The 22,667-nt window shown below is 42.0% G+C and overlaps 1 protein-coding gene and 1 long non-coding RNA gene across 2 annotated transcripts in view; both read left to right on the top strand.

Annotated features, from left to right (window-relative positions):
• Window positions 1–5,037, top strand: part of LOC143767644 (uncharacterized) — a 63,736-nt gene extending 58,699 nt beyond the window's left edge. The window contains exon 8 of the mRNA XM_077256093.1: window positions 2,415–5,037. Within this exon, the coding sequence (XP_077112208.1) occupies window positions 2,415–4,024 (1,610 nt within the window). The 3' untranslated portion in view covers window positions 4,025–5,037. The remainder of the gene's footprint in view (window positions 1–2,414) is intronic.
• A 677-nt stretch (window positions 5,038–5,714) lies between these two features.
• LOC143767729 (uncharacterized) overlaps window positions 5,715–22,667 on the top strand; it is a 400,410-nt gene continuing 383,457 nt past the window's right edge. The window contains exon 1 of the long non-coding RNA XR_013213764.1: window positions 5,715–13,101. This is a non-coding gene — a long non-coding RNA (uncharacterized LOC143767729). The remainder of the gene's footprint in view (window positions 13,102–22,667) is intronic.

Raw genomic sequence — 22,667 nt, 5'->3', positions numbered from 1 at the left:
CGGTGTACTCAGGAGAAATTGCCCAACAAATTTTAGGATCCATTTTATCCTGTTGCCCATGTGAATATGAAAAAAGTGAGGCTAAAATAAATTTTGTGTGAAAAAAAGTACTTTTTCATTTTTATGGATCAATTTGTGAAGCACCTGAGGGTTTAAAGTGCTCACTATGCTTTTAGATAAGTTCCTTGGGGGGTCTAGTTTCCAAAATGGGGTCACTTGTGGGGAAGCTACAATGTTTAGGCACACAGGGGCTCTCCAAACCTGACATGGTGTCCGCTAGCGATGGAGATAATTTTTCATTCAAAAAGTCAAATGGCGCTCCTTCCCTTCCGAGCCTTACCATGTGCCCAAACAGTGGTTTACCCCCACATGTGAGGTATCGGTGTGCTCAGGAGAAATTGTCCAACAAATTTTAGGATCCATTTTATCCTGTTGCCCATGTGAAAATGAAAAAAGTGAGGCTAAAATAAATTTTGTGTGAAAAAAAGTACTTTTTCATTTTTATGGATCAATTTGTGAAGCACCTGAGGGTTTAAAGTGCTCACTATGCTTTTAGATAAGTTCCTTGGGGGGTCTAGTTTCCAAAATGGGGTCACTTGTGAGGGAGCTCCATTGTTTAGGCACACGGGGGCTCTCCAAACGCGACATGGTGTCCGCTAAAGATTGGAGCCAATTTTTCATTCAAAAAGTCAAATGGCGCTCCTTCCCTTCCGAGCCCTGCCGTGCGCCCAAACAGTGGTTTACCCCCACATATGAGGTATCAGCGTACTCAGGACAAATTGGACAACAATGTTCCTGGTCCAGTTTCTCCTTTTACCCTTGGGAAAATAAAAAAATTGTTGCTAAAAGATCATTTTTGTGACTAAAAAGTTAAATGTTCATTTTTTCCTTCCATGTTGCTTCTGCTGCTGTGAAACACCTGAAGGGTTAATAAACTTCTTGAATGTGGTTTTGAGCACCTTGAGGGGTGCAGTTTTTAGAATGGTGTCACTTTTGGGTATTTTCAGCCATATAGAACCCTCAAACTGACTTCAAATGTGAGGTGGTCCCTAAAAAAAATGGTTTTGTAAATTTTGTTGTAAAAATGAGAAATCACTGGTCAAATTTTAACCCTTATAACTTCCTAGCAAAAAAAAAAATTGTTTCCAAAATTATGCTGATGTAAAGTAGACATGTGGGAAATGTTATTTATTAACTATTTTGTGTCACATAACTCTCTGGTTTAACAGAATAAAAATTCAAAATGTGAAAATTGCAACATTTTCAAAATTTTTGCCAAATTTCCGTTTTTTTCACAAATAAACTCAGAAATTATCGACCTAAATTTACAACTAACATGAAGCCCAATATGTCACGAAAAAACAATCTCAGAATCGCTAGGATCCGTTGAAGCGTTCCTGAGTTATTACCTCATAAAGGGACACTGGTCAGAATTGCAAAAAACGGCAAGGTCATTAAGGCCAAAATAGGCTGGGTCATGAAGGGGTTAATGTTATACCAGCATAGAGTACAACTTTTGGTAAACTGGAACTCTGGTTGATATTGTCAACTATGGATGAATTCTTGTTTCCGCCGGATATGGTCTCCATGGGGGGGGGGGGTTAATTTACTGTAAAACATAAAATGAGTATGAACATGTGATCTGTTGTGAATCTTATGGTTAATAGAAATTTATCTGATTAAAAAAGGTGTGGTGCTTTCCAATTGTCTAAAACAGGGAGCAGATTACTGCAGCTGACAGCACACATGCCCATACTGCCAGACTGCATGGTACTACAGATGACAGGCTCCCTAATCTTAGTGGCTGGATAGACCCTGCACTGCCAACAGCTTCTGGTTCCAACCCCATCTCTGTTACCAGCATCGCCTGCAGAATGAGTAAGCCGTGTCTGGTGTCCAAAGCAGACATTGCAGGAGCAGATACCAGAGGAGATGGGAAACACCATTTGCAGAATCCCTAATATGACAAAATTGCAGAAAACCAGAGCGGATGAAATCCCTTTAAAGTGACTCCATTTTGTAAATTATAACCCTCAATGAATTAATCTATAGGAATAGTGACTATTTTGACTCCATTGGCAGTTTCCAGATATTAGCACGCACAGTGGATGTTGGAAAATGAAAATTGCAAATATCCCAAGTTATTACTCAACACATAGTTCCCAGATTGTGCTCCAGGAGATACACATGCCGTAAAATAAGTGGTTTCTTCTCCTATAGTGATGCCAAAAGCATGGATGCTTAATGTGGTTTGAGCACAGTCTAGTTAACTGTAAACTGTCATTGTCTTGGTGAATAATTAAATAATTTTGCATAACTTTCCATTTTTACAGACCATTTAAGTAGAAATGTTCAAAAATATAGAATTCAAGGATATTTTATTGTAAACTAATAATTGGTTTTATTCTTGGCAGATGACCGTACCAGGAGATCAGCAGGACAGCTGACATCTTCAATGTTTAAATCAGATGATCTTGAGATCCCACAGGATACAATTGAAGTGAATGCCATTACTCCAGATACACCACCATCCCATCACAGCAAAGATCTGTCATCTGATCTTTTGGAAAAGGTCCTGTCTTCTGATTCATTACCTACTACTAAGGAAAATCAAAGTCACAAAATAAGCATTAAAAAAGGAACTGCTCCTAAAGCAATGAAGACCTCTTCATTATCAGAATATGGAAATAGTTTTCCCCTAGTACAGTCCTTTCTCAAACAACAAAACCTTCACAAAGCAAACAATGTATTCTCTTGTTCCAAGTGTGGGAGACGTTTTAACCAGAAATCAGATTTTGTCAGTCACCAGAGAATTCACACAGGGGAGAAGCCATTTTCATGTTCAAAATGTGGAAAATGTTTTATTCGGAAAGCGCAGCTTGTTAGCCACCAGAAAACCCACACAGGAGAGAAGCCTTTTTCATGTTCAGAATGTGGGAAATGTTTTAACCAAAAAGCGCATCTTTTAAGCCACCAGAAAACTCACACAGGAGAGAAGCCTTTTTCCTGTTCAGAATGTGGGAAATGTTTTACAGAAAAAAAAGTTCTGATCATACACAATAGATCTCACACAGGGGAGAAGCCATTTTCATGTTCAGAATGTGGGAAATGTTTTAACAGGAAAGCAACTCTTGATAGCCACCAGAAAACCCACACAGGGGAGAAGCCTTTTTCATGTTCAGAATGTGGGAAATGTTTTAACAGGAATACGAATCTTGTTAGCCACCAGAAAACCCACACAGGAGAGAAGCCTTTTTCATGTTCAGAATGTGGGAAATGTTTTAACAGGAATACGAATCTTGTTAGCCACCAGAATACCCACACTGGGGAGAAACCTTTTTCCTGTTCAGAATGTGGGAAATGTTTTAACCAAAAAGCGCATCTTGTTATCCACCAGAAAACTCACACAGGAGAGAAGCCTTTTTCATGTTCAGAATGTGGGAAATGTTTTAACCAGAAAGCGTATCTTGTTAGCCACCAGAAAACTCACACAGGAGAGAAGCCTTTTTCATGTTCAGAATGTGGGAAATGTTTTAACAGCAAAGCATATCTTGTTACCCACCAAAGAACTCACACAGGGGAGAAGCCTTTTTCCTGTTTAGAATGTGGGAAATGTTTTAACCACAAAGTGAATCTTGTTAGCCACCAGAAAACTCACACAGGAGAGAAGCCTTTTTCATGTTCAGAATGTGGGAAATGTTTTAACCAGAAAGCGAATCTTGTTAGCCACCAGAAAACTCACACAGGAGAGAAGCCTTTTTCATGTTCAGAATGTGGGAAATGTTTTAACAGCAAAGCATATCTTGTTACCCACCAAAGAACTCACACAGGAGAGAAGCCTTTTTCCTGTTCAGAATGTGGGAAATGTTTTAACCAGAAAGCGCATCTTGTTAGCCACCAGAAAACTCACACAGGAGAGAAGCCTTTTTCCTGTTCAGAATGTGGGAAATGTTTTAACCGGAAAGCACATCTTGTTACCCACCAAAGAACTCACACAGGGAAGAAGCCATTTTCATGTTCATAATGCGGAAAATGTTTTGTGAAGAAACAATCTTTCTAGCCAACAAAGAATTCACACAGGAGGGAGTGGCGGTGTAGTGGAGCTGAGAGGACATGTCCAGACAGAGCTCCTATAATCATGTCACAATCCTGACTTTGTTAAATTGAGTTTACCTGCAAGCAGTGTAGTTCCCTAGGCTCTTGGAGGTCTCCGGCTCCTGGAGAAGTGCGGTCCGCGACTCTGGTGTGTTGGGTTCTGATTAAACTCTCATGGGACATAAGGCCTGTGGAGGAAGGTGGACATTTTCTACTGTGCGCTTGGGTGGCAGGAGGCATGGAGCTGTGGACTTTGCTCCTGGAGGGACTGACGGAGCAGTGCGGCTATATCCTGGAGGTACCTGAGGGGGAAGCACGGTGTGAGCTCTGAGAAATGAGCTCAGTGCTCCCTTATTGATAATATAGCTGGTTCGTCGGTTCCCGCCATTTCAAGGGTCTCTGGACTCATGTTGCCATCCCTGCAGATGCTGCAGGTCATTCTGCTACACAGGACTTGTGCAACAGTTTCAGATTTGCCATAAAACCCAGCACTCTACCTTACTAAATACTTGGAGCTGTTTGCACTCCTCTGTATTAATGTGCCTAGACAAGTATATATGTATACTTTAGAATAATACTGCTGCATCTGGAAGTAGAGAAAGAGGGAACTCTATAAATACACATTTTCTCAACTTGCTATACTTTATATTTGTTAACCATGAATCATTTAAAATGGTCAGGGATGGCAAACAAACTACGAGTTTGCAATGATTGATCCATCTGATAATGCATGATCTCTCAGGAATAATCCATCACATGCTAAGACTGCGGATCAGTGTAAAAACCGCATTTCTGATAGTGAGAAGGTGGTGACTAGTGTTGAGCATTCCGATGCTGCAAGTATCGGGTATCGGCCGATACTTGCTGTATCGGAATTTCCGATACCGAGATCCGATATTTTTGTGATATCGGATATCGGTATCGAAACAACATTAATGTAAAAATGTGTAAAAGACAGAATTAAAATAAAAAATATCGCTATACTCACCTGTCCGACGCAGCCTGGACCTCAGCGAAGGAACCGGCAGCGTTGTTTGTTTAAAATTCGCGCTTTTACTTGGTTACGTGAATTCCCGGCTTGTGATTGGTCAGGGCGGCCATGTTGCCGGGACGCGGACCAATCACAGCAAGCCGTGACGAAATTACGTCACGGCTTGCTGTGATTGGTCCGCGTCCCGGCAACATGGCCGCCATTAACCAATCACAAGCCGTGACGTCACGGGAGGCTGGACTTGCGCACTTTTTAAAAAGCGCGCGTGTCCAGCCTCCAGTGACGTCCCGGCTTATGATTGGTCACGGCGCCATGTTGCCGGGACGCGGACCAATCACAGCAAGCCGTGACGTAATTTCGTCACGGCTTGCTGTGATTGGTCCGCGTCCCGGCAACATGGACGCCCTGACCAATCACAAGCCGGGAATTCACGTAACCAAGTAAAAGCGCGAATTTTAAACAAACAACGCTGCCGGTTCCCTCGCTGAGGTCCCGGCTGCGTCGGACAGGTGAGTATAGCGATATTTTTTATTTTAATTCTTTCTTTTACACATTTATATGGTTCCCAGGGCCTGAAGGAGAGTTTCCTCTCCTTCAGACCCTGGGAACCATCAGGGATACCGTCCGATACATGAGTCCCATTGACTTGTATTGGTATCGGGTATCGGTATCGGATTGGATCCGATACTTTGCCGGTATCGGCCGATACTTTCCGATACCGATACTTTCAAGTATCGGACGGTATCGCTCAACACTAGTGGTGACCAATAGGATCTAACTCTTAAACAGTCATCCGAACAGTTAATGCAAGCCATATCTTTACCTAGAACAGTGTTCCCCAACTCCAGTCCTCAAGAGCCACCAACAGGTCGTGTTTTCAGGATTTCCTTAGTATTGCACAGGTGATGGAATTATTGCCTGTGCAGGTGATGCAATTATCCCCTGTGCAATACTAAGAAAATACTGAAAACATGACCTGTTGGTGGCTTTTGACGACCGGAGTTGGGGAACACTGACCTAGAACATTCCTGACCGGAAAAATAGAGGATGTGCACTCTGAAGTAGGGCAAGATTTGCAAGCCATGGGGAGGTGCTTTACAGAAGTTGAATCAAGATTATCACACTTGGAGGACAATCTTACACCTATAGAGACTAAATTGACAAAAGAGGCTGGCTCCATAAATGCCTGGAAGCAAAAGGCAGATGATCTGGAAAATAGACTGTGCCGGAATAACATTTGAATCATTGGATTACCGGAGTGTTCGGAAGGCCAGCAGCATGAGCAATTCCTTGAAGGTTGGCTAAAGGAAACTTTGGGAGATAAATTCTCCTCCACATTTTCTGTGGAAAGGGCTCATAGGGTCCCTATAAAATCTCTTCCTCCAGGCAGTCTACCTAGACTCCGTCCCCTCAATAGTAAAGACAGAGATGCTATTATATGCATGGCACGACAAAAGAGTCCTATTAAGTTCAATAATGCCACGATTTCAATATTCCTTGATTTCTCTATGGAACTCTAGAAACAATGGGCACAGTTTATGGAGATCAAGAAGCAGCTCAGAAGAAAGAATGTTCTATCTTCAATGATCTATTCAGCTCGACTCCGAATTGTCCATGAGGGTTCTTCCATATTTTTTTACGGATCCAGCGGAGGCAGCAGAGTGGTTCCGATCCCATATGGGATCTCATGAAAAAAAGTCCTGATATGCTTGCAGCTAATTTGGAACTCTCCTAACAATTGTATGATTTGAGCTTTTTCCACTAGCGTCCAGTTGAACAGCAATACCGGACACTGTGTTCAGTGAGGGTATTCCCTTGTTCAATCCATGATAGGAGCACAAGACTTGCAACTTTATTTTTGAATTTTATTTTGTTCTCACTTATATCAGTTCTGTTTGTTGTTTATGTAGAAGCTGCCGCCAAGAGTCTTTATATGATGCCTGTAAATTTTACCTGTGCTATAATGTATATCATATTTGGATGAGAAAACATGGCTTCTAAAATTATATGTATGACTTGGAATGTGAGGGGTCTTAAATCTCCTCTTAAGAGAGTTAAGGTATTTTAACAGATTAAGCGTTATCACCCTCATATTGTGGCTTTGGTTGAAACGCGCCTAACCAGAGATTCAGCTCGGTACGTACAGAAACCATGGGTGCAATGGTTCATTCACACATCCCATACTAGTTATTCAAGGGGGTATATCATTATTGATACATAGAGACTTTAGATGGGAGGTTAAGGAGGCTCAGAAAGACCCTGAGGGATGCTTTATTTTTGTACATGCATTGATAAATTCAAGTAGGTACCTTATATTGTGGTTTATAATCCTCCCCCAGCCAATGTCTCGGTTCTTCAAATGGCAATGAGCTTTGCTTTAAATTATCCGGATGCACACATTATATGCATGGGAGACTTTAATCTAGTCATGGACAATTGTCTTGACAGAATTAGGCTGTATGGTGGGACTTCTGGATGGACCCCTTCTCCATCTTCGTCTCAGCTAGCACTGGTCATAGAGGGTAGTGGGTGGCTAGATCTATGGAGGATGCGTCATCCTGAGGTGAAGGAATATACTTGTCACTCATCTACTAGACGCATTCTATACCGTATAGACTATATACTTGGATCCAGTAGTTTAGCTACGTGGGTAGATGACATAAAGCATGGTAATAAAGGGTTCTCAGATCACAGTGTAATTATACATAGACTTAGATTTGGCTAAATGAACCGTAACCGCACCCCCTCCCTCCCCTCTCATTTCTGCTGAAGACTTTGCCTATATCTTAAAAAAGATCAATACGATCAGAGAAAGCTTTGGCTCACAGCGCCCAATGCCCCTCTTAGCTGCTTAACCCTGCTCCTCCAAAACCAGCTTCACCATGGCAGATCAGCTCTCCACCCTCCTGTCAAGATCACACCTCACCACTTGCACGCTTGACCTGCTCCCGTCCCACCTCATCCCTAATCTTGCCACGGTCTTCATCCCAACCCTAACACAGCTCTTCTACCTCTCACTCACAACAAGTGTCTTCCTCTCATCCTTCAAACATGCCAAGATCACACCCATCCTCAAAAAGCCCTCCCTCGACCCATCCTCTGTGTCTAGCTATTTCCCGATATCTCTTCTTCCTTATGCCTTAAAATTTATGGTACAACATGTCCATCTTGAACTGTCCTCCCACCTCTCCTCCTGCTCCCTCTTTGACCGGTTACAATCTGGCTTCCGACCCCATCACTCAACTGAAACTGCCCTAACTAAAGTCACCAGTGACCTATTAACTGCCAAGAGCAAGCGACACTACTCTGTCCTCCTTCTGGACCTGTCTTCTGCCTTTGATACTGTGGACCACTCCCTTCTGCTACAGATCTTCTCATCTCTTGACATCACAGACTCGGCCCTATCCTGGATCTCGTCATATCTGACAGACCGAACATTCAGTGTCTCCCTCCCCCACACCACCTCTTCACTCCTCCTCTTGTCTGTCGGTTTTCCTCAAGGCTCTGTTCTAGGACCCCTACTCTTCCCCAACTACACCTTCGGCCTGGGACAACTCATAGAATCCTACGGTATGCAGTATCATCCCCTACTCTGCCCTCTCTTTCAAGCCACATATCCAAGCCTTTGCCTCCTCCTGCCACCTCAAACTCAAATATATCTCCCGGATCTATGAATTCCTTGACCGTGACACCACAAAAACACTAGTGCATGCCCTTATCTCCCGCCTTGACTACTTTGACCTCCTACTCTCTGGCCTCCCCTCTAGCACTCTGGCACCCTTCCAATCCATCCTACACTCTGCTGCCCGACTAATATATGTCTCCCCACTATTAACCTGCCTCTCCCCTATGCCAAGCACTTCACTGGCATCCTATTGCCCAGAGACTCCAGTTCAAAACCCTTACAATGACGTACAAAGCCATCCACAGCCTGTCTCCATATATCTGTGACATGGTTTCCCGGTACTTACCTACATGCAACCTCCGATCCTCTCAAGATCTTCTTCTCTACTCCCCTCTCATCTCTTCTTCCCACAACCGCATCCAAGACTTCTCCCGTGCTTCCCCATCAGACTCTCTCCTACCATAGAAACTTTCAAAAAGAACCTGAAGACTCACCTCTTCCAACAAGCCTACAGCCTGCAGTGATCCTCAACCTACTAAACTGCCGCACAACCAGCTCTACCCTCTCCTAGTGTATCCTCACCCATCCCCTGCAGACTGTGAGCCCTCGTGGGCAGGGTCCTCCCTCTTTATGTACCTGTGTGCCTTATTTTTTGCTCATGTTTAATTGTATTTGTCTATATTTGCCCCCTTTTCACATGTAAAGCGCCATGGAATAAATTACGCTATAAAAATGTATAATAATATATTGTGGAAGTTAAATCTATTCTGGCTAAAGCTAATAGGTTCGAATGATAGAACTATTGGTCAATTAGATCATTTAATTTCATCCCACCCTGAACCCCAGAATATTAACCTATTTTGGGATACCCTCAAGGCGTACTTAAGAGGATGTTTATGTTTTACAATTTCTTATATTAAACGGGTAACTTCACGGGAGGATGATGAGATGGAACAGCGATTGAAGGACTCAGAAGATGCGTACATATCTAGTCAAACTAATGAAAATAGAATTGAGTGGCTGACCTCACATAGACTATATACAAAATATATGGACACCAAATCTAAACGCAAACTATTTTTTACCCGTGAATCCTACTTTGAACTGGGGAACCAGGCAAGTTAATTTTTGACTTTTTTGGTGCACCAGCATAACACGTCTAATACTAGACTCCAAATTTGAAAATTGGATGGTTCAGTGGTGACCTCGACTGAGGATATACTTCATTGTTTCTTTGATTATTATAGCACATTCTATACCTCCTAGGAGTGGTCTTGGTATCCCAGAATGTTTGGATTATTTATCAGATATAAAATTCCCCATGTTCAGTCCTACTCAGCAGGCCTTTCTGGATGCTGATTTTACTATAGAGGAGATAGAAGGTGCCATTAGGATATGGCTTCCGGGAAGGCTCCCGGATCGGATGGATTCCCCATTGAATTATACAGGAAATATCGAGATATATTTGCACCACTTCTTTTAAAGATGTTTCTAGGGATCTGGGAGGGAGGATATTTGCCAGACTCCTTTTATGAGGCAAATATTATTGTGATTCAGAAAGAAGGGAAGGACCCCCTTGAATGTGGATCTTATCGCCCCATATCGCTGATAAATGTAGATTATAAAATCTTTACTAAGGTTCTGGCCACTAGGCTGAACTCGCTTATATTGGATCTTATACTCCCAGACCAGACTGGTTTCATGCCTGGTAAAAGTACTTCTATTAATATAAGGCGGGTCCAGTCGGTGGTTCAATATAGTTCTTTGATGTCAGATAATATCTGGGCTTTGGCATCCTTGGATGCGGCTAAGGCTTTTGACTCCCTTGATTGGCCTTTCTTGTCTGCTTGTTTACAGAAATATGGTTTTGGTGCTAGATTTAAAAAAATGGATTGGCGTAATGTATGTGAAACCTAAAACTCGTATAATTATAAATCCCTCTGTATCGGAATCATTTTCTCTATCTAGGGGAACACGTCAGGGATGCCACCTCACCTCGGCCCTCTTTGCTCTTGCGATTGAGGCGTTGGCAATACGTATAAGGTCCTCTCCAAATATTAGGGCAATAAACATAGCAGATCATTTAAACACTATCTGCTCATATGCTGATGATATGGTGATATTTATAGATGGGACGTCACAGGTGATTACTACCATAGATACATTTAGTAAATGCTCGGGGTTATACATAAATTGGGATAAGTCTGCCTTATTGCCCCTTTCTCATAGCCAATGGTCCACCTTGATATCTTGTCTCCATTTCCTATTGTGTCTCATTTTAAATACTTAAAAATTAATATATCCAAATGCAGTGACCTTGACCTACAGCTTAATATTCCTCCACTATTGGAACTGATCAAGCTTAAATTTGGCTCTTGGAGTAAACTTCCATTATCTGTAGCCGGTCGTATTAATTTAATTAAGATGATTTTACTTCCTAAGTTTAGCTACTTCCTACAACATAGTGCTGTATTGGTTCCTAAATCCTTTTTCCCAAATTTAAATTCCATGATCACGTCTTTTATATGGGGGAAAATTAGACCTAAACTTAACTACTTTGCAGAGGTCTAAACAAACGGGAGGAGCGGCATTGCTGGACTTCTTTTTATACTATTTGTCCTGGCAGGTTAAAGCTTTGGGTAAATGGATGCCTCGGAAAGTCATCTAGTCCATGCTGCAAGGGTTGATTGCCTGTTAAGTTTCCTGGAAACAAACAAACTTAATGTCCCTCGATTATTGCCCCTACTTCAATTAGCGCGGTCAGTTTGGAAACAAATGAAAAAAGTAATTAGCTTTAAGGACATTATAGCTGAAATGCAGCTATGGAATAATAATTATTTCCCAGTGTTACTAAACCACTCATCCACTGATTTCTGGATCTTACATAATGTTTCCTTGGTAAAAGATTTATATGATCATGATGTTTTAATGTCCTTTGAACAAATACAAACTAAATATAATATCCCGAGGTTCCAATTCTTTCGCATTTACGTTATATGAATACGACCCAAACTATCTCATCTCTCCCTTTAATGGGTGTCCTTAAATCACAAGGTCCCCAAGGTTTCATTTCCGTTTCATATACGTACATGTCTGTGGGAACTGACTCTGCTATAATGATAATTAAGGGGAAATGGGAAGGACTTATCTCTGATGCTTAAGGTGAAGACTCGGAGGAGATAAGGTATCCCCATCTGTTAATAATAGAATGATTCAGTTGTATATAATATATCAATCATATCTGACTCCGTTATGACTTTTTTAAATGGGTCAGCTCCAATCCTCAGAATGTTTGACATGTCATTCACTAGACGCAGATTTTATACATAAGACATGAGACTGCCCCATTATTCTTTCCTACTGGAGCGCAGTAACATCGTTTCTGACATCCTTAATACAAACCCCTGGTCCTCTTAGTCCACTAGTTTGTTTATTTGGGGTGTTGGATGAGGAGACTTGGGGACACTATGCTAGGATTTTCCTGCGCGAGACACTTTTTCTGGCCAGGAAAGTGTTGGCATTACATTGGATGGGTGGTTCACATCCCTCTCTCAGAGCTTGGATTGAATTAGTAAATTTAGCTACACCATATGAGCGAATTCTATATCAGAATAGGGGGTATTTAGGGAAATTTTACTATACTAGTACGTAGCGGTCCAGTACTACCGTGAATATTATGTTTAGAATGCATCGAATTCTATTTTATGGCATCACAAGACTATTAATATTGTGTGACTATACTTGGCGGCAGGATAGTTGTAGTTTAATTAGTTATGTAGTGTCTTTTTGAGCTATATACTACTAAATATATATGGCTAAATATTGTTTTTTTGTTTATTTGCTAATTAATCTATTGTCCATACAGCATTATATGGATTTGAGAAACTAAAATTGTGCAAACAATTTAATGTACAAATTTTCTGTTCTTTTATAACCACTTTGACAGATGCATATGTATTATTGTGGTTGTATACTAATGAGTACATTTTGATTTGTGGTTTAATAAACACATTTAAAAAATAATTCAAAAAAGGGGAGAAGCTTTTTTTATGTTCTTAATTGTTTTTACATAGTCACATACAAGTGGTTCTCACTAAATTAGAATATTATCGGAAAGTTAATTTATTTCAGTTCTTCAATGCAAAAAGTGAAACTCTTATATTATATAGGGTCATTACAGAGTGATCTATCTCAAGTGTTTATTTCTGTTGAATAAATCTACAGCCAATGAAAACCCAAAAGTCATTATGTCAGTAAATTAAAACAAAAACACCTGCAATGGCTTCCTAAACATTTAAAAAAGTCCCTTAGTCTGTTTCAGTATCTCCACAATCATGAGGAAGACTGCTGATTGGACAGATGTGTAGAAGGCAGTCACTCCAGAAGGAAGGTAAGCCACTGTAAAATATTAGTATTTCAATAATAAAAAAATATATAGATTACTTAACATATGCAGGTTCTAACTAGCAAATAGATACTCTGGTTAGTGAGTGACTGAGTTATTCTGAGGATTTTGCCCATACATCTGTTCTCTGTCTGAACTATAGGGCTTTTGTCAGAACTGTGGCTATTTGCAGATAGTAAATGGCTCTTAACCCCTTTCTGACATATGACGTACTATCCCATCAAGGTGGGGTGGGCCCGTATGCCCACCGACGGGATAGTACGTCATCACTGATCAGCCGCACTCACAGGGGGAGCACGGCCGATCAGGGCCGGGTGTCAGCTGACCATCGCAGCTGACATCCGGCACTATGTGCCAGGAGCAGTTATGGACCGCTCCTGGCACATTAACCCCCAGCACACTGCGATCAAAGATGATCGCAGCGCTCCGGCGGCATAGGGAAGCATCTCGCAGGGAGGGGGCTCCCTGCGTGCTTCCCTGAGACCCTCAGAGCATCGCGATGTGATCGCATTGCTCCGAGTGTCTCCTACCTCCTCCTCCTGTAGGCCCGGATCCAAAATGGCCACTGGGCTGCATCCGGGTCCTGCAGGGAGGTGGCTTCCAAGCGCCTGCTCACAGGCACTGGGAAGCCTCCCTGCAGTGCTCTTCAAAGTGTCAGATCAGCGATCTGTCACTTTACTGTGATGTCCCCCCTGGGGAAATGTAAAAAAAAGTAAAAAAAAAAATATTTACATGTGTAAAAAAAAATGTTTTTAAAAAAATCCTAAATAAAGAAAAAAATATTTTTTTTACAATAAATACATTTCTTTATCTAAATAAAAAAAAAAAAGTACACATTTATCACCACGTCCGTAACGACCTGACCTATAAAACTGTTAACTAGTTAACCCCTTCAGTGAACACCGTAAAAAAGAAAAAAACAAGGCAAAAAAACCACGCTTTATTATACCGCCAAACAAAAAGTGGAATAACACACGATCAAAAAGACGAATATAAATAACCGTGGTACCGCTGAAAACGTCATCTTGTCCCGCAAAAACGAGCCGCCATACAGCATCATTAACGAAAATATAAAAATGTTATTGTCCTCAGAATAAAGTGATGCAGAAATAATTTTTTTATATAAAATAGTTTTTATCGTATAAAAGTGACAAAACATAAAAAAAATGATATAAATTAGATATCACTGTAATCGTTCTGACCCGAAGATTACAGGACTGGACTCAAATAGAGACACCGTTATGGGTAATTAACCCCTTATTTTGTTAATGTGTGTGTGTTTCTTTGCAACAGCGCTGTACCACGAGAAATGACCTATGTCCTTTTTAGCTTAGGATTAATGGCATGATTATGAGCCCATGATTTGACACATGGTTCAGGTAGACATAGTTTTCAGCACTGTCACATTTGTCCCGGTTGGCGGCAGCTCTATATTATCACCTTTTAGGATCAATCTCTATAAATATGATATGTAATTAAACATTGTATTTATTTATGTATATAATTTCTGTATTGTGTATCTAAAATTAACTTCTTTGACATATATTAAAAAAATTACATTATTTATAACTCTAGTTCTCCTATTTCTTTAATATTTGGTTTATAAAACACATCTTCTGCCTACTCGGTATGACAGACAAAATTGTCAGTGACCGGGGTCCTCAGTTGGCATCTTGGTTTTGGAGAGAGCTCTGTCGTCTTCTCAGCATTGAGTTGAATCTCTCTAATGCATATCATCCCGAGACGAGTGGGTTGGTAGAGAGGGCCAACCAGACTCTGGTCACATATCTGCGACATTTTCTCTCAGCCAGGCAGGATGCCTGGGCATCTTTGCTATCGTGGGCGGAGTTTGCGCTGAGCAACGCCGTAGCCGACTCCACTGGACAGACCCAATTTCTTAACTATGGTCAGCATCCGCAGGTACCTGTGCCTATGCTCGTGTCTTCCGCCGACTCCAGGGTGGCAGACTGGGCTGTGGAGGCACGGGACATTTGGGACCGCACTCAGGATGCCATTCGGGCCTCCAAGGAGAGAATGAGGTCCTCCGCCGATGCACATCGGTGCCCCGCTCCGACCTTTGCTCCTGGCGACTTAGTGTGGCTCTCCGCCCGTTACATCAGGCTGCGAGTTGAGTCCACTAAGTTTGCACCTCTCTACTTGGGCCCTTTTAAGGTCCTCGAACAGGCTAACCCTGTGGTCTACCATCTGGCCCTTCCACCATGCCTGGGTATCACCGACACCTTCCATGTGTCCCTCTTAAAACCCTTATGCATGTCCCGGTTTTCCGAGTCATCTGCTGAGACATCGGGGTCGTCTACGGGTGATTACGAGGTTATTTTGGGGTGCTAGGTGGTACGAGGCAAATAATTTTATTTGGTGGACTGGAAGAGTTATGGTCCTGAGGACAGGTCCTGGGAGCCTGCTGAGCACATTCAGGCTCCGCAGCTCATTGCCCTAGGATGGGGGTTAGGGGTCGAGTTCCCGCCTCTGCACAGGGGGAATTTCGGGCCATCTCTGCTGCGGTCTCCCATTCTTCTCCTGCCGCAGTGGAGTCTGCTCAGTGTGGTTATGTGTGATTGTCACAAAAACACTGAACTTTAGGAAGGCAAAGTTTGACCAGCTTAGAGATGCCCTTAATCTGGTAGACTGGAACAATATCCTCAGAAATAAGAATACAGATAATAAATGGAAAATGTTTAAGAACATCCTAAATAGGCACTGTAAGTGGTTTATACCTTATGGGAATAAAAGGACTAGAAATAGGATAAACCCAATGTGGCTAAACATAGAAGTAAGACAGGCAATTAACAGTAAAAAGAAAGCATTTGCACTACTAAAGCAGGATGGCACCATTGAAGCTCTAAAAAACTATAGGGAGAAAAATACTTTATCTAAAAAACTAATTAAAGCTGCCAAAAAGGAAACAGAGAAGCACATTGCTAAGGAGAGTAAAACTAATCCCAAACTGTTCTTCAACTATATCAATAGTAAAAGAATAAAAACTGAAAATGTAGGCCCCTTAAAAAATAGTGAGGAAAGAATGGTTGTAGATGACGAGGAAAAGGCTAACATATTAAACACCTTCTTCTCCACGGTATTCACGGTGGAAAATGAAATGCTAGGTGAAATCCCAAGAAACAATGAAAACCCTATATTAAGGGTCACCAATCTAACCCAAGAAGAGGTGCGAAACCGGCTAAATAAGATTAAAATGGATAAATCTCCGGGTCCGGATGGCATACACCCACGAGTACTAAGAGAACTAAGTAATGTAATAGATAAACCATTATTTCTTATTTTTAGGGACTCTATAGGGACGGGGTCTGTTCCGCAGGACTGGCGCATAGCAAATGTGGTGCCAATATTTAAAAAGGGCTCTAAAAGTGAACCTGGAAATTATAGGCCAGTAAGTCTCACCTCTATTGTTGGTAAAATATTTGAAGGGTTTCTGAAGAATGTTATTCTGGATTATCTCAATGAGAATAACTGTTTAACTCCATATCAGCATGGGTTTATGAGAAATCGCTCCTGTCAAACCAATCTAATCAGTTTTTATGAAGAGGTAAGCTATAGGCTGGACCACGGTGAGTCATTGGATGTGGTATATCTCGATTTTTCCAAAGCGTTTGATACCCTGCCGCACAAGAGGTTGGTACACAAAATGAGAATGCTTGGTTTGGGGGAAAATGTGTGTAAATGGGTTAGTAACTGGCTTAGTGATAGAAAGCAGAGGGTGGTTATAAATGGTATAGTCTCTAACTGGGTCGCTGTGACCAGTGGGGTACCGCAGGGGTCGGTATTGGGACCTGTTCTCTTCAACATATTCATTAATGATCTGGTAGAAGGTTTACACAGTAAAATATTGATATTTGCAGATGATACAAAACTATGTAAAGCAGTTAATACAAGAGAAGATAGTATTCTGCTACAGATGGATCTGGATAAGTTGGAAACTTGGGCAGAAAGGTGGCAGATGAGGTTTAACAATGATAAATGTAAGGTTATACACATGGGAAGAAGGAATCAATATCACCATTACACACTGAATGGGAAACCACTGGGTAAATCTGACAGGGAGAAGGACTTGGGGATCCTAGTTAATGATAAACTTACCTGGAGCAGCCAGTGCCAGGCAGCAGCTGCCAAGGCAATCAGGATCATGGGGTGCATTAAAAGAGGTCTGGATACACATGCTGAGAGCATTATACTGCCTCTGTACAAATCCCTAGTTAGACCGTACATGGAGTACTGTGTTCAGTTTTGGGCACCGGTGCTCAGGAAGGATATAATGGAACTAGAGAGAGTACAAAGGAGGGCAACAAAATTAATAAAGGGGATGGGAGAACTACAATACCCAGATAGATTAGCGAAATTAGGATTATTTAGTCTAGAAAAAAGACGACTGAGGGGCGATCTAATAACCATGTATAAGTATATAAAGGGACAATACAAATATCTCACCGAGGATCTGTTTATACCAAGGAAGGTGACGGGCACCAGGGGGCATTCTTTGCGTCTGGAGGAGAGAAGGTTTTTCCACCAACATAGAAGAGGATTCTTTACTGTTAGGGCAATGAGAATCTGGAATTGCTTGCCTGAGGAGGTGATGATGGCGAACTCAGTCGAGGGGTTCAAGAGAGGCCTGGATGTCTTCCTGGAGCAGAAAAATATTGTATCATACAATTATTAGGTTCTGTAGAAGGACGTAGATCTGGGGATTTATTATGATGGAATATAGGCTGAACTGGATGGACAAATGTCTTTTTTCGGCCTTACTAACTATGTTACTATGTATTCAGGGACCCGGCTGAAATAAGCCCCTAGAATACCGGCACCTCCGGGGAGGAGATTGTAGGTTTGCATGACCACTGACTGCTATCAGTTCGGCAGTTAGCTTGTGCTCCTGTGAGTCTAACAGGGCGCAGTGCTTTCCTTTCACGGCTACTCTGTGAAGTAACAGAGCTAGCCTATACCGCCAAATAGTGCCGCCATTCACTAGCAGCAGGTTCCTCCTGCACGGTGGACCCCGGGCTGCGAACGCACCAATAATAATAAACATCTATATTTACTCGGTGCGTTCCGCTAGCCCTAACATACACAGATAGGAATAATAGAGGGAAATATTGGGGAACAATACATGTAATATTGAGATGGATCCAATCATTGTTTTATAAAAAAAAATCTACTTAGTAAACGAACAAAGCTCCGCTCCATACACATTGTACACACACGCCTCTGCTCAGTACATGTCGTAGACACACGGCTTCGCTCCGTACAAACATGGCTCCTGTCGATACGCAAACAACTCTGCTCTGTACATACTGTACACAGATGGTTCAGCACCGTACAACCTGTACACGCAGCTCCACTCAACACACCCTGTACACAGGCAGCTTCACTCCATATATCTCGTACACACATGGTTCCACTCCGTACACCTCATACACACACGGCTCTGCTCTCGTACACACATAGCTCGGCTCCGTACACCTCGTACACATACGGCTCAGCTACATCCACACTGTAAATCCCTCCTGACCCCACATATAAACTTCTCTGCAAGTGAAGGTATGTGGAGATTCCCCATTACTGGCGCATTAATATTAGAAATATATTGCTTGGTCTTCCAGACCTTATCTTAACCTCCACTGTTCCTGTTAACTGTTATTTCTTAATTACATTTAGGACTAAGAAAAGGGCAACTTGAAAATGCTTTGTTATCTTCTTATATCCTCCTGCTTTGTGGGCCTCCACCATTTTCAGAGTGCTAGGCAGCTGCTTAGAACCCATGACTGCTGTTTTTTGGCACAAGGTTAGAGGAGGCTTGGTTTTTACAAAGCTTGGAAATAAATTTGCATCACCTGGCCTTTCCTAACAATGATAGTGAACAAGCGATAACCCCAACAGGTTAAGTAAGGTGTGAAACCTGGGTCAAAGATGACTGAGCACACAAATCTCCAAGCGTGCCCAAACTTTTCCTTTTTGTACTTCTTAAAATGTAAAAAATGTATGTGTGTATATATATATATATATATATATATATATATATATATATATATATATACAGTTAGGTCCATATATATTTGGACAGAGACAACATTTTTCTAATTTTGGTTATAGACATTACCACAATGAATTTTAAACAAAGCAATTCAGATGCAGTTAAAGTTCAGACTTTCAGCTTTCATTTGAGGGTATCTACATTAAAATTGGATGAAGGGTTTAGGAGTTTCAGCTACTTAACATGTGCCACCCTGTTTTTAAAGGGACCAAAAGTAATTGGACAGATTCAATAATTTTAAATAAAATGTTCATTTCTAGTACTTGGTTGAAAACCCTTTGTTGGCAATGACTGCCTGAAGTCTTGAACTCATGGACATCACCAGACGCTGTGTTTCCTCCTTTTTGATGCTCTGCCAGGCCTTCACTGCGGTGGTTTTCAGATGCTGTTTGTTTGTGGGCCTTTCTGTCTGAAGTTTAGTCTTTAACTAGTGAAATGCATGCTCAATTTGGTTGAGATCAGGTGACTGACTTGGCCATTCAAGAATATTCCACTTCTTTGCTTTAATTAACTCCTGGGTTGCTTTGGCTTTATGTTTTGGGTCATTGTCCATCTGTAGTATGAAACGACGACCAATCAGTTTGGCTGCATTTGGCTGGATCTGAGCACACAGTATGGCGGCTCTCAATACCTCAGAATTCATTCGCTGCTTCTGTCCTGTGTCACATCATCCATAAACACTAGTGACCCAGTGCCACTGGCTGCCATGCATGCCCAAGCCATCACACTGCCTCCGCCGTGTTTTACAGATGATGTGGTATGCTTTGGATCATGAGCTGTACCACTCCTTCGCCATACTTTTCTCTTTCCATCATTCTGGTAGAGGTTGATCTTGGTTTCATCTGTCCAAAGAATGTTCTTTCAGAACTGTGCTGGCTTTTTTAGATGTTTTTTTAGCAAAGTCCAGTCTAGCCTTTTTATTCTTGACACTTATGAGTGGCTTGCACCGTGCAGTGAACCCTCTGTAGTTACTTTCATGCAGTCTTCTCTTTATGATAGATTTGGATATTGATACGCCGACCTCCGGGAGAGTATTGTTCACTTGGTTGGCTGTTGTGAAGGGGTTTCTCTTCACCATGGAGATTATTCTGCGATCACCCACCACTGTTGTCTTCCGTGGGCGCCCAGGTCTTTTTGCATTGATGAGATCACCAGTGCTTTCTTTCTTTCTCAGGATGTACCAAACTGTAGATTTTGCCACTCCTAATATTGTAGCAATTTCTCGGATGGGTTTTTTCTGTTTTCGCAGATTAAGGATGGCTTGTTTCAGCTGCATGGAGAGCTCCTTTGACCACATGTTTACTTCACAGCAAAACCTTCCAAATGCAAGCACCACACCTCAAATCATCTCCAGGCCTTTTATCTGCTTAATTGAGAATGACATAATGAAGGGATTGCCCACACCTGTCCATGAAATAGCCTTGGGAGTCACTTGTCCAATTACTTCTGATCCCTTTAAAAGCAGGGTGGCAGAGGTTAAGGAGCTGAAACTCCTAAACTCTTCATCCAATTTTAATGTGGATACCCTCAAATGAAAGCTGAAAGTCTGAACTTCAACTGCATCTGAATTGCTTTGTTTAAAATTCATTGTGGTAATGTCTATAACCAAAATTAGAAAAATGTTGTCTCTGTCCAAATATATATGGACCTAACTGTATATATATATATATATATATATATATATAGAAAGAGAAGGCAGCACTCCAAGTCCTTTTCAGGGGCTTGAGAAAGGCTCAGTGTGAGCCGAAACGTCGCATAGAGATGTGGGATGAATAAACTGCACATTTTTTCACCCTGAAAAGGACTTGGAGTGCTGCCTTCTCTTTCTATTTTTGTATACATGTTGGGTAGATGAATGGACTATTCTATCCAGGAGGCTAGGCACCCACCGGTGAGCATTGTGCTGTTCCTTTTTTCACTCTCTATATATATGTATATATATATATATATATATATATATATATATATATATATATATATATATATATATATATATATATATATATATATATATATATATATATATATATATATATATATATATTGTTGTGAATTTGGTTTTGGGCTCCCCCGGTGGTCACTGGTGGTACTGGACTTGTGTCCTCACTTTCTCTGTAAACCTGTTTCCTCCAGGATATGGGAGTTTCCTATTTAGCCTTGCTGCTCAGTCATTGCCTTGCCGGTCATCAATGTAACCAGAGCTTTCTGTTGCATGTTCCTGCTCCTAGTCATCTGATCAGCTAAGTTGGACTTTTGTCCTGAGTATTGTTTTTGCATTTTTGCAATCCCTACTCCCCTGCAGTCAGTGCCCGGCGCCCGCTCCATACTACCCGCAGTCACCGCTCACACAAAGTTAATGCCAGCAGTAACGGTCCGTGTTATGCCGCGGGTAACTCACTCCGTTACAGCCGCTATTAACCCTGTGTCACCAAGTTTTTACTATTGATGCTGCCTATGCAGCATCAATAGTAAAAAGATCTAATGTGAAAAATAATAAAGAAATAAAAAATCATTATATACTCACCTACCGCCGCCTTTCCCGCTCCTCGCGACGCTCCGGTAACCGCTCCATGCAAGCGGTAGGTTCCGGTGGCAAGGATGGTATGCGAGAAGGACCATGCCACATGACCGTGACGTCATCACAGGCCCTGCGCGTCTGCGCGAGAAGGACCTGCTATGACGTCACGGTCATGTGACTGCGACGTCATCACAGGTCCTACGCTCATACCAAGCCTGGGACCGGAAGCTGCCGCGTGCACCGCACACAGGCGACAGGACTACAAGGGGACCTGGGAAGGTGAGTATATGTTTATTTTTTAACCTGTGACATGCGTGGCTGGGCAATATACTACGTAGCTGGGCAATATACTACGTGACTGGGCAATATGCTACGTGGCTGGGCAATATACTACGTGGCTCTGTGCTGTATACTACGTCACTGGGCAATATACTACGTGGCTGGGCAATATACTACGTGGCTGGGCAATATACTATGTCACTGGGCAATATACTATGTCACTGGGCAATATACTATGTGGCTGGGCAATATACTATGTGGCTGGGCAATATACTACGTGGCTGGGCAATATACTACGTGGCTGGGCAATATATTATGTCACTGGGCAATATACTACGTCACTGGGCAATATACTACGTCACTGGGCAATATACTACGTGACTGGGCAATATACTACATCACTGGGCAATATACTACGTGGCTGGGCAAGATACTATGTCACTGGGCAATATACTACGTGGCTGGGCAATATACTACGTGGGCTGGGCAATATACTACGTGGTCTGTTGTGAATTCTGCTCTTGGGCTCCCTCCGGTGGTTGTTAGTGGTAGTGCAGTGGTCTCTGGATTGTAAGCCAGGGCAGGTGTTTCTGCTTATTGCAGATCTATTAGGTATTTAGGTGTGAAGGAGCCTTCTATCCCTGCCAGTTGTCCACTGTATCTTGGAGGGATTGCATCTCTGTCTGGCTCCTC

Source organism: Ranitomeya variabilis, chromosome 4 (genome assembly GCF_051348905.1).
Source record: "Ranitomeya variabilis isolate aRanVar5 chromosome 4, aRanVar5.hap1, whole genome shotgun sequence".
Classification (NCBI taxonomy): domain Eukaryota; kingdom Metazoa; phylum Chordata; class Amphibia; order Anura; family Dendrobatidae; genus Ranitomeya; species Ranitomeya variabilis.
The sequence above is the reverse complement of the archived record's forward strand: the minus strand, read 5'-3'. Positions and strand labels throughout refer to the sequence as shown.